Consider the following 11,192-nt stretch of genomic DNA (forward strand, 5'->3'; position numbering starts at 1 on the left):
TGTGTTACGCAGCACAGGAAAGACCAGAGTTGTGTCTTGAGCCCCAAGCCAACTCTTCAGTTCCTTTCAGCCTTGAAATGTACATGTAAACTCAGCAAAGAGTTTGTTACTGTGCACATAGACACCCACCCCACAATTTTACAGAGCACTTTTCATCTCCTTTCATACTAGAATTCTACTCTAAAATGAAGCGAAAAGCTGCGCAGTGATATTGTTTGAGACTGCATCTTCCTCTTTCAAGATGTTACCAGCCCCTGTCCTTGAGGGGAAAGTGGGATTTAAAGCAGGATCCACACTTCTTTTAAAATAAAGGCTGTATTAGCATCTATTCCACATGAGGGACGTCCAGCAGACCTTTCAGTCAGGTACTTTGATGTCAAAAATGATCGCCTTACATTATGAAAGCTGATTAAATCTATTAAAGCAGGCACTCAAAACTTTCAACAGAAAGGGAGGCAGAATTGCATTTAAGTGCATGTAACTTTGATATTTTGTGTATCTTCAGTAAGTAGCAAATTAACATGGAATTGTTCATTATTACATAGTCGATTAAATAACTTGTTTCCCCCAGTTTGCATTTCAATGAATATCTAATTGGTCTATAAACACATTGATTAATGGGTGCAGAAATTATTACATAGATTCAAGGCAAAATTGTTAGTGCATTTTTAGGAAAGGAATAGAGTAGACTTGTTGATATTTTATAATTAAAAATTGTATACCACTGTTGTAACCAAGTATTAAATTTTTTGGATGCTAATTTAGCTTTTTGTAACCATGAAAAATAGTTCAACTTGGTTGAAAACCAATTTTAAATGTCTTGGTCATGGGAATTGTCTGCAAGTGGTTTAATGACAGTTCTGAGCATTCTTTGCACTGTGGAGCTATAAATTTTTATATTGTACTCATAAACATAACAGTACAATTACATTGCCACTGCAGTAATGAAAATTTCTCTGTACTCTTTCAGTAGAGGATTAGCTTATTGTACTCGAGGAGAGTAAATTTCGGGTAGGTTAATAAAGTCTAATTTGCGTGGTTGAGAAAAATCCAAGATAGTATGTAAATAAGTTAAAATAAGTGACTTGGGGAGAGGTAATAGTGCCTTTTAAAAAAATGTCTTTGACAAGGAAAATCCTTTGATACCAGCAGGGCTGAATTCATTCAGTGTAGAGGAGTTTCTCAATTTACTAAAGTTTATAATGCAAAATCTTACTGCACATGCAATCAGCTTAGAGCTAGGACTACATTACGAAATCTTTTAGCATAGCTCTTAGGAGTGTGAGAAAAATTATACCTCATAGTCTGCCTACCCGTGCCAGAGAACCTGACGTAGACATGGCTGCATTAGCAGAAGAAGAGTGCTTTGTCAGACTTATTTTGGGTCTGCTGAGGAGGGGAAATAAGAAGCTGTCTTATCCCTCCGGAGGGCTGTACCGAGCTGGCTGCGTGGCTCAGCTGGTGCCTCTGGCTGGGGCAGAGGAGCCCTGGAGCATCACTGAAGCAAGAGAGATTTCAGGCAGTTTGCTCTTTTGTTAATGGGGTGTCTGGAGGGGATATGGTCTGGCTTGCAAACTTGTGCTGTGCTTGTGCTCTGCAAGTTCAAGCTCTGCCTTTGTCAGAAATCAAACAACAACCAGTGAGCATGCTGCTGCTTTCCCGCTTTCATGGCGTATTTGATACTTGTGGGAAATGTGCCCTTAGTAGCTGAAAGGTTTCTGTTTTCCGAAAGATAATATATTAAATGAATACTTGCATGAATCACAGATACAAGATTGTGATTGCTGGGCATGTTGGATCTTCTCAAGGCTGAGTTAGTATCTAAGGGTTGCAGGCAGTTTAACGTGGTTTCTGAGCCACAACCCGAACTGCTTCCCCTTGTGTGAACTGCGCCTTAAGGGTCTTTGGCCTTGTGGATGTGGAGCTAGGAACAGACATCTCTGAAGATGAGCAGTGGCTCCCAGGCAGCCATGGTGGCTGTGTGTGTATGGTGCAGAGCTGCTCAGGGAGCCTAGAGCTGAGTCGTGCTGCTGTGAAGAAGGAATGCTGGTGGAGGTGAGAGAGTGTTAGGTGAATCTGTAAATGTATAGAATGATAAGACTCTCAAAAATGCAGGAAAGATTGTGATGAAAAGACCAGGGGACTGGAAATTATGGATTAAATCATGGACATCAATTTAACTTGACGAATCATCACATCCATGGTCCTCCTCATGCCTGGTGGTCCTGCTTGTGTTTGTCAGTAGAAGTACCACCTTCTGCAGTGAAATGAATTTGCCCATCTCTTGTATAAAGCTGCTTGAGCTGTGCATCCCAAGTGTTTTGATGATTCCTATTTGAAAGTCTTCTACATGTGCATAAAGCCAGTAGCATTAAGAAAAGTCATCTTAATTCAAAATCATAGCCGGAGAAGATCGTTAATGTTGTCTACCTTTATATAAAATAAAGCACATTGATTAGAACAATTCTCCCAGAAATGAGAAGTGAAGATTCAGTTGAGTGCTTTCTGAGATGGAGAGGAGAAATTTGCATCTCCCATTTGCTGCTCTCTTGTACTTCCTTCTGGCTGTGGATGTGGGAGATACAGAGGCTAACTTGCTGGTGGGACCAGGGTCTTTCCAGCTTTCAGGAAGCTTCTCTTGTTTCCCGCTTCTTCAAAGGCTGCCTAGAGCAGAAGCTGCAGTTTTAGCTCTTTTAGTCACCTTGAGAAGTTGAAAACCCTTTCTTTGTACAGACGTAGAGCTAAGCTGGGGAAACCACCAGGGGTTGAAAAAAGGGTTGCAATGTTAACTTCTCTGTTTTTCCCGGCCTCATGCCCTTTAAATATTGTGTCTACTCTTCCTTTGGAAATGAAGCTGCTTTTTTGCCAGCTATACAAGACTTTGAGACCAAGACAACAAAGTTTCTGACTCTTGTGCAGACTATAGTCCCTTGCAGGGGAAGACACCTTAAACCATAATGACAACAAAACCTATAATTTATGTTGTCCAACAGCTCTGCTGCGCAAAATTCAGAGGCAGCTCTGGAACAGTTTTGGAGGAGAACATGGGACTATGGTAGGTGGAGAAAGGAAATGATGCAGAGTTCTCAGTGAGTAGTGGACATGTCATCAAGGTATTCCCTAGCTAGGTATCATTTCATCCACACCCAGAGTTCACACGTACAACAAAGACTTGGTGATGGTGTTTTCCACCCATCAGCCGAGCCATTCAATATGTTTTCTTTGGTTTAAGCCAAGACCATTTTTAGATAATCTTTATAGGAGCAGTGTAGCAGCATAAGACGTGAGCGGTCCCCACGTGCTTGCTTTTGCCTCTCTCTCTTCCACATCACAGGTTAATGTCCCAGAGCTGAGCTGGAAGAAGAGAATGTGTGATATGCCTCATCTCTTTGTATTTTAAGTCACTGTTGATGGCGCTATGAGGTCAGCTGTGACAACTTTGAAGGGACACAAATAATGGAGTTCTTGAAGTTTTGTTCTGTCTGGTGAGTTCTAGAGCTTGATCACCTCAAACCTGGGAGACTGACATGTATGTTACTCTAGCTAGATCTGGAAGTAAATGTCTGTTAGCTATGTTTAAACAGTTATCAGTGCAAATATTGGTATAGTTTTCTCAAATATATGGGGAGTGTTCACTGACATGTTACAGGTACATCACACCTTGAGATTTGCATCTAGTCAAAGCCTAAGTGCTTATACAGAGACTAACGCAGCAAAGAGTTGATCTCAGCCAGAGCTTCTATGCTATTATCACGTAAGAATAAAAAGAGCTAAAATGTCTTGAGAATAATATAAAAATAGGCATATTTGTGATCCTCTGATCTCACAGATGCCAGATGTGCTGACTTTGGAAAACTCTTCAAAGAGAACTTGAATTCAGCTTATATACTTCTCATTTGTAGGAAAATCAAGACTATATATGTGTCTATAAATAGTGTGTGTATATATAAAATAAATATGTTTATATATTTGGGAAAAGAACAGCTGTTTCTCCTTCTCCTTCATCTGCTTACTAAAGTGTTACACGTTCTTTCCATTATGCTGATGCTGTAGCTTAGGTCAGAGAATAAAAGTATGCTATGGCCTTGGTAAATGATCACCCTATGGCTTTAGCTGTTAGCTGTTTTCTGGATTACCTGAGGTATGTATCAGAATAATCATGTCGTTGGTATCGTTCCCTTTCTTGTTTTTCAATATAAAGATGTTATTTCTTCTTTCCCCACACATGGAATCATTTTCAGTTTTTAGTTCCAGATGTTTACAGATGAGCTTTCCATGGTCTGAGCTCAAAATCAATATCAGCTGGAATTTTAAAGACAGGGGAATTTTCAGACCTCGCTGGGTCACAAGTTCTTCCAGTATTCTTTTTACCAGTGAGCTTTTTTTGCTTGTCTAGGGTCTTTTTTGCAGTTTTCTTTCTTCCTTAAGCATCCCATTCTCTGCTTATTTTCCAGAAACAGCTTCCTTCCCTTCTGTGGAGAAGACAGATTTTAATATCCCACACCACCATCCTTTTTTTTTCTAAGAGCTTTGCGTGCTTTCACAATTTTTTCAAATAGTTTATTAAGATGTAATTCATATTCTTCTGTAATTGATATTCTTGTAATTGAGAGTCTCAACTCCCATCAGCAAAGCATAGTAACTTCTCTCTGAGGGTTGGTAGTTGTGTACTGGCTTTCAGATAAGAGCTGGTTTATGAAGTTACTTCCACTTCACGACTGGTGCTCACGGTTCTTTCACTTGTGCTGGTGCATCTGGTTTTAGAATTGAGTGAGTTAATCACATTAATTGGGGAGGAAGTAATTTTAAAAGGGATCATCTCAGTGATGCAATTTACGTTGCAGCTACACAAATAGGTTTATCAGCACAATTGAGAAGGAGGCAGATTGCACCAGGAGGATCACAATTAGCAGCTGGGGTTCAAAGCTTGGTGAGGGAAAATTGCTCAGTTGTTGTTAGAGGAGCTGAGCTGTTTTCTTTGTTTTCTGTTGTAAGAACTGGCTTCCTGCTCCACCTTCACCCTCTTCCCCTATGTAAAGTCAATTCTATTTTTTTTGAAGTCTTGTCAGAAAGTATTGAAAACATTTGTCTTGTGTATGAAGGTGTTTCGTTTCCAGATTGTTGTGGCAGCAGTGACTTCTGACTCCAGACGCAATGGCAACAATGACTCTTCTGATTCTCCTCCAAGTCTTCATTTGTGAAATTTAGAATAAAACGTGCTTAAATTGAACTAATATTTATATGCTAAGGGTCAGAGAATTTTGTCTGTGTTAGCTCTTGTGGTGTGTGAGGGAAATAACAGCACTACTTGCCATTAGTTAGAAGACGAATTAGAAGTGGAGCATTTCCTTCAGTCGTAGCTGTGAGTGCCTCCCTGTGCAGAAGATGGGGTGATGGGTCGTGTTCCCTATTCGTGTTGGGGTTTCTCTCGTGCCGGTGTTGGACAGTGTCCTCTGCACACTGACAGCTACCAGCTTCATATACCTGGGGAAGATCATCCACACGTCCTTGGTCTGACCACTTCAAAGATGATAAAATAGAACAAACAGACACGCAATAAGGAGAGAGAAAAAAAAGATGAACTATTTCCCCCAAAACGTAATGGCTTTGGGGGCAAAAAAAACCCTTTCAGAATTAATTCTGTGAAGGTGCTAGCAGGCATGCTGCAAGTATGTGAAAAGCATGAGTTATCCAAAGTGAAATGCCATCTGTCTGTCATATGGCTAATCAGGTACAGCAATTCTTCCTGAGCTCTTTCCTTCGAAAGAGAAAAAAAAAGAAACGCGTATTTGCCCTGTTTGAAGTTCTCTTAGCAAGTACCGAGTTTCACTTGCTGTGGAACACGAACTCTGAGAGTCTGTAGTCCTGCTTGCATTTTACTACCAAAGAACTAAACATACAAAGCAGGAAACAAACCCCCTCTCAGAAAAAATGCCATGTGCTCACTGTTTCCACACTTCAGATGTTTAGCTTGAGTTTGTTTTGTGCTGCACTCTTTTGACTACTTAGTCTCTATTGAAAATGAATTTCTTCCAAAAGGTTTTCTTTTATTTGCCAGCCAGTGTTTGAAAAGTGGATCTCATTTTAAACTATTATTATAGAATATGCTATCAGATATTTGAGAACTGTTTTTATTGAAGGTATCATGTTAAGTCATTGTTTCTGAGAATAGTTTGTGTGCAGAATGTTCTTTCTTTATTTGTTTTTTCGTGCTCTTCTGACATGAATATGCTTGAGCTGCCTTCGGACTGGTCCTTACAAATAAAACCGTGTGGGGGTGGTTGGTATGGGGGGGTATTTGGTGTTTTCCTTCTTTTTTTACTAATGGGGAATTGCTTATATACAGTTGTATCTCTTGTGTCCGCAGTATAAATAAATATGGGAAGAAAGGGTCACACATGTCTGTAAGAAACAACTTCTAATACAAGCACACAATACTAAATGATAATGATACTTTGAGCAATATCAACGTCTCAGCTTTTTTTTTTTCTCTTCTAAAAATGTACGGAGATATAAAACTGACTTATCTTTCTTCAAAAAGACAGTGTATTTTCTAAACGGAAATTGGCCAAAGAGGTGTGAAAACAAACTGCATCTGGCGGCTGGAAGATTTGACAAGTTCCTTTTCTGATGGGTGTTTAGATTAATAACTGTAGCTGGAATCTGAAAAAAAAAAATTGAAAGGCCACTGACTCACTTTGAAAACCATCTAAGAATGTACTGAGATGTTTGTTTGAAAAACAGTTGCACTGATAACAGAAGGTATTTCTCCCCAGCTGTGGTACGTAACTGACTTGAGAGATCTTCATTCCCTGCAGTACAAGATCAGACGGGTTCATGTAAACTGCTGCCAGAATTTCTTGTATCCTCAGTGGCTGAATCATCAATGCAGTCAAACTAATTAAAGTCATATTTGTCAAGGACTTACAAGAAACAGATATCCAACAAACAAACATAATTTGGTGAAATACACAACTTGTATTTAAAGTATTAGGAAATATTACAAACAAAGTTAGCGTTGCTTTGTATGAAGACTGAGATTTTTAGACATGCCGCAGTTAAATTAATTTTACATATATTTGCAGTGAAAATCTGGTTTGGCATTTGCACTTTACTCTGCCATTATTTATTAAATATAGCTGCAAGAGGAACTTAGTAACTCTTTTTAAGGCATTTCTTCCAACAATAATTATTTCTTGTATCCGGATAGTTCTGAACTAGTTACATTTGTATTAGCACAGGTCAGAGGAGAGGAAGAGGCAAATGCATCTTATGGTTGAACCTCACATTAAATCCAATATTCCTTGTTTGGTTTGGATCTGCAGTAGTGCCTAACGCACCGAGGGCTGTTGGTGGGCTAATGTCAAGAGTTGTGCGTTTAATTGTTTTCTAAAATGTATTGTTTCTAGGTCTACAGACAAGACTGTGAAACCTTTGGCATGGTAGTGAAGATGCTAATTGACAAAGATCCATCGTTAGAGAAGTCCATCCAGTTTGCCCTGAGGCAGAATTTACATGAAATAGGTGAGCGATGCATTGAAGAACTCAAACATTTCATTGCTCAGTACGATGCTGCCAATCAAGATCTATCAGAATCCTTCAAAGAGGGCCCATACTAAGGACAAAAAATTGCTTTTAGCTCCTCTGCATTGAGTATGCCATAATACATAAATCTGCTTTTTGTGGGGAAAGAGGAGATCTTGTTGGAGATTTGAACCCAAGGCCTGCGCTCCTTTGTAGCAGCTCAAATGGCTACATCTTGTTCACGGTGGTCTCTGCAGTTGTATTGTTCATACCTGTACTTCTTGACATAAATTCCTTCAAAAGGACGTTCTTTTAAAAAATGCTGTAAAGTGACTAACTATTTTTGAAACCTTTACACAGTTACCTAGGAAAAAATGTTCAGTCTGATGTATGTACACTTACGTTTTGATGTTTATAAGTGTAACTTCAAACACTGTGTTTTTTATTAAAATAACAAGCAGCAGCTCTTCATTCCTCAACTTATGCAGAAATATGTCTTGTTTTCATATATGCTATAGGAAGGGAAGACTTGCAAAATTGTTTGCAGCTATGATTTAAATTATTTATTATAGATTAATTTTAGACTTCAGATTCATTCTGTAAAATTACCCTAGGGGCTGCCTCTAGCCTCTGACCGCCTGAACGGCTCTTAACTATTTGATACAAGAAGTGCTGTGTTTTTACTCTAATTGCAAGTTCTGCAAATGCCTTTTAAATTTTGATGTTTTCCATATCACAAGTCATTAAGCAGTATTATGTAGGATTAACTCAATTTCTTGTTAATATTTGCAAGTAAACATTTCCTTTATTACGGTTTTTTACTATACCTTACAGAGTGCAACTGCAGGCAGCCACTGAGAAGGGAAAGGTGTCTTGCCTACTCTCTCCCTCCTTATGCCTTCTCACCACTTTTCATCCATCAGTTTTAACAATTAGGAGACTGTGTGTAATCTTTATTTCTGACATCAAGAAGGAATAGGAATTTGGGGTGGCAAGGTGGAGCAAGCAAAACGAGCAGGACTGTCTCCTTAGGAACCGCAGATTGCTTTGGATTAGGTGTAATGTGAAGTTGAACCCTAAGGCCCCAAATTCATAATCATTTCAAACTTGGGTGATTCTGGGTAATGCCTGGAACCACTTTGGACCAGACAGAGTGACTTGTAGTTGGGGAACGGAGATTGAGGAGAGTCAAGAAGCTGCCAGTGCTACATGATTACATTTCAGAGATGAAAAATATTTAGGACTCCTTGGTGGTATCCGGACTGCTGGATTGTGTACAGCTTTACATTTAATCAGGTTTTATTAATGTTTTTATTAATGTTTTAGGAAATGGATATTTTGACTCATAATCACAAAGAGTTAAGTATAAGCTCAATTGTTTTGTATATATTTGTATTTAGAAATGTGAAACTCTGTACAAGGACTGATAACTAAAGCTCACCATTTCCAAAGTCCCCACAGTATTTTTAAATGAGAAAGTCAGTGACTTCAGCCCCTTACCAAGGTAACTTCTCAGATTTTGTCAGATTGATGTGCAGAAAAGTAAATGAAATAGCAGTGATATTGCGTGTACAAGATACTGTATATATCACAGCATCTTACACATGCAAATCTTGATATGGTACATTAAATATGTGTTATGTTGGATTCCTGAGATGCCTGATTAGTTTTAATGTCAGTAGGGTGTGGTTTTGCAGTTGGCTTTTGTTGATTTCTAAGACTTCACCTTACTCAAAGGAGATGACCTGCAACTTACCTTGTTGGCAGCTGGATTGTGTGGGCTGCGCAGTGGGTGGGAATCAGCTCATGGATCCTAGAGGATGCTAATTTGGGGAGGGAGAGAGAGGAGGAGAGGCAACCTGCTGTGTTGTGGCACAGTAGCTAGACCTGACCCACCTCTTCTGGCAACAGCCTGGTTCACTGAGATCAGTCATGAAACCACAGGGCAGAAGCGTAACTACAGCGCTTCACCACTTGCTTACAGGACCGAGAGCATTTGTTACATCAGAGTTTCTGCTTTGGGCTAGCAATGCTACCAAAAGAAATACTGAAATAATGTTTAATATATTTTTTATTAAAAATGTCCATTATTACTGTACAGTTTGTTAGGAATTTCCTTTGTTAGAAGCCTGATTAAATTTAATATGATATAAGTAACTGATTTTTCAAGTGTTTTTCTGTAAAGTAAGACCTGAGCTTATAGTCACAGCATCATAGAATATCCCAAGTTGGAAAGGACCCATAAGGAACATTCCATCCAAATCCCTGCTGCTTGCAGCACTACCTAAAACTAAACCATATGACTAAGAGCATCATCCAGATGCTCCTTGAACTCTGACAGTGCTGTGACCACTGCCCTGGGAAGCCTGTTCCAGTGACCAACCAGTCTTTTGGTGAAGAACCTTTTCCTAATGTCCAACCTGACATTCCTCTGATGCAGCCTCATTCCATTTCCTTGTGTCCTGTTGCTGGTCACCAGAGGGAGGAGATGAGCACCTCCCTCTCTGCTGCCCCCCTTGAGGAAGCTGCAGACTGTGATGAGGTCACCCCTCAGCCTTCTCTTCTCCAAGCCAAGTGACCTCAGCCATTCCTTGCCAGTCTTTCCCTCAAGACCTTTTACCATCTTGGTCACCCTCCTCTGGACACAATGTGATAGTTTGATGTTCTTCTTATACTGAGGTGCCCAGAACTGCACACAGTGCTCCAGGTGCAGAGCAGAGCGGGACAATCACCTCCCTGCCCGGCTGCAATGCTGTGCTGGATGCACCCAGGGCACGGTTGGCCTCCTGGCTGCCAGGGCACACTGTTGGCTCATGTTTGACTTGCCATCAACCAGAACCCCCAGATGTCTTTCCGTGGGCATTTGTACATATAACCGGGATTGATTATCCCAGCTCAGGTGGAAAATCTGGCATGTGCTCTTGTTAAATTTCGTACATTTGGTGATTGCACAGCTCTCTGGGCTTCCCAGATCTCTGCAAGGCCCCTCTGCCCTTGAGGGAGTCCATAGCTCCTCTAGTTCGGTATCATCAGCAGACTTACTTCATGTACATTTGACGTCCTGTGTCTATGTCATTTTTAAAAACATTAAAGAGCAGTGGCCCTAAAATTGAGCCCTGGAGAACCTCACTGGTGACTGTCCACCAACCTCATGTAGTCTTTTTTTTTTTTAATGGATTAAATTTTACTGATGAGCTAAGGAGTCATTTGAATTTTTATAACTGCTATTTCTGTTGAAGTTTTAATTCACATTCATGAGTGATAAGTAACTGGTTTACACTTAATGCTGGTCATTATGTTGAGTGTTCACATTTAACCTTTTCTGATGTATGCTTTCTGTTGATGTAAGTAAAATATTATGCCAATCCCTTAATTTAAGCAAGAAATATGGCTTTTAGTCTTCCTTCTTGCAGAAACAAACATATACTTTGGATTTATTTTATGTGAAAGTGAAAAGTTGTCCTTGCTCTCGTGGACAGTCTTGATGGGGCTCCTAGAAGGGGGTAGGAAGAGCATTGGTGGGAGTAACCAGATGCTGTGCTGGAGGAATTGATTTTCTTTGTTCCCTTAAGAACTCCTGAAAAAAAACCCTTACTCCTAGCACTCCTTAGTGTGCCGATACTCTTAAAAGAATATAAAGGGAAGAAAGAGGAAAAAGAAGGAAAGGA

General features: G+C 39.9%; 1 protein-coding gene across 4 annotated transcripts in view; it reads left to right on the forward strand.

Moving 5' to 3' along the window:
• PPHLN1 (periphilin 1) overlaps positions 1-9,140 on the forward strand; it is a 69,748-nt gene extending 60,608 nt beyond the window's left edge. For all 4 annotated transcript variants that reach the window (XM_080345647.1, XM_080345649.1, XM_080345648.1 and 1 more), the window contains exon 10: positions 7,410-9,140. In XM_080345647.1, the coding sequence (XP_080201773.1) occupies positions 7,410-7,619 (210 nt within the window). In that variant the 3' untranslated portion in view covers positions 7,620-9,140. The remainder of the gene's footprint in view (positions 1-7,409) is intronic.
• The last annotated feature ends 2,052 nt before the right edge of the window (positions 9,141-11,192 follow it).

Source organism: Nesoenas mayeri (genome assembly GCF_963082525.1).
Source record: "Nesoenas mayeri genome assembly, chromosome: 1".
Lineage (NCBI taxonomy): Eukaryota > Metazoa > Chordata > Aves > Columbiformes > Columbidae > Nesoenas > Nesoenas mayeri.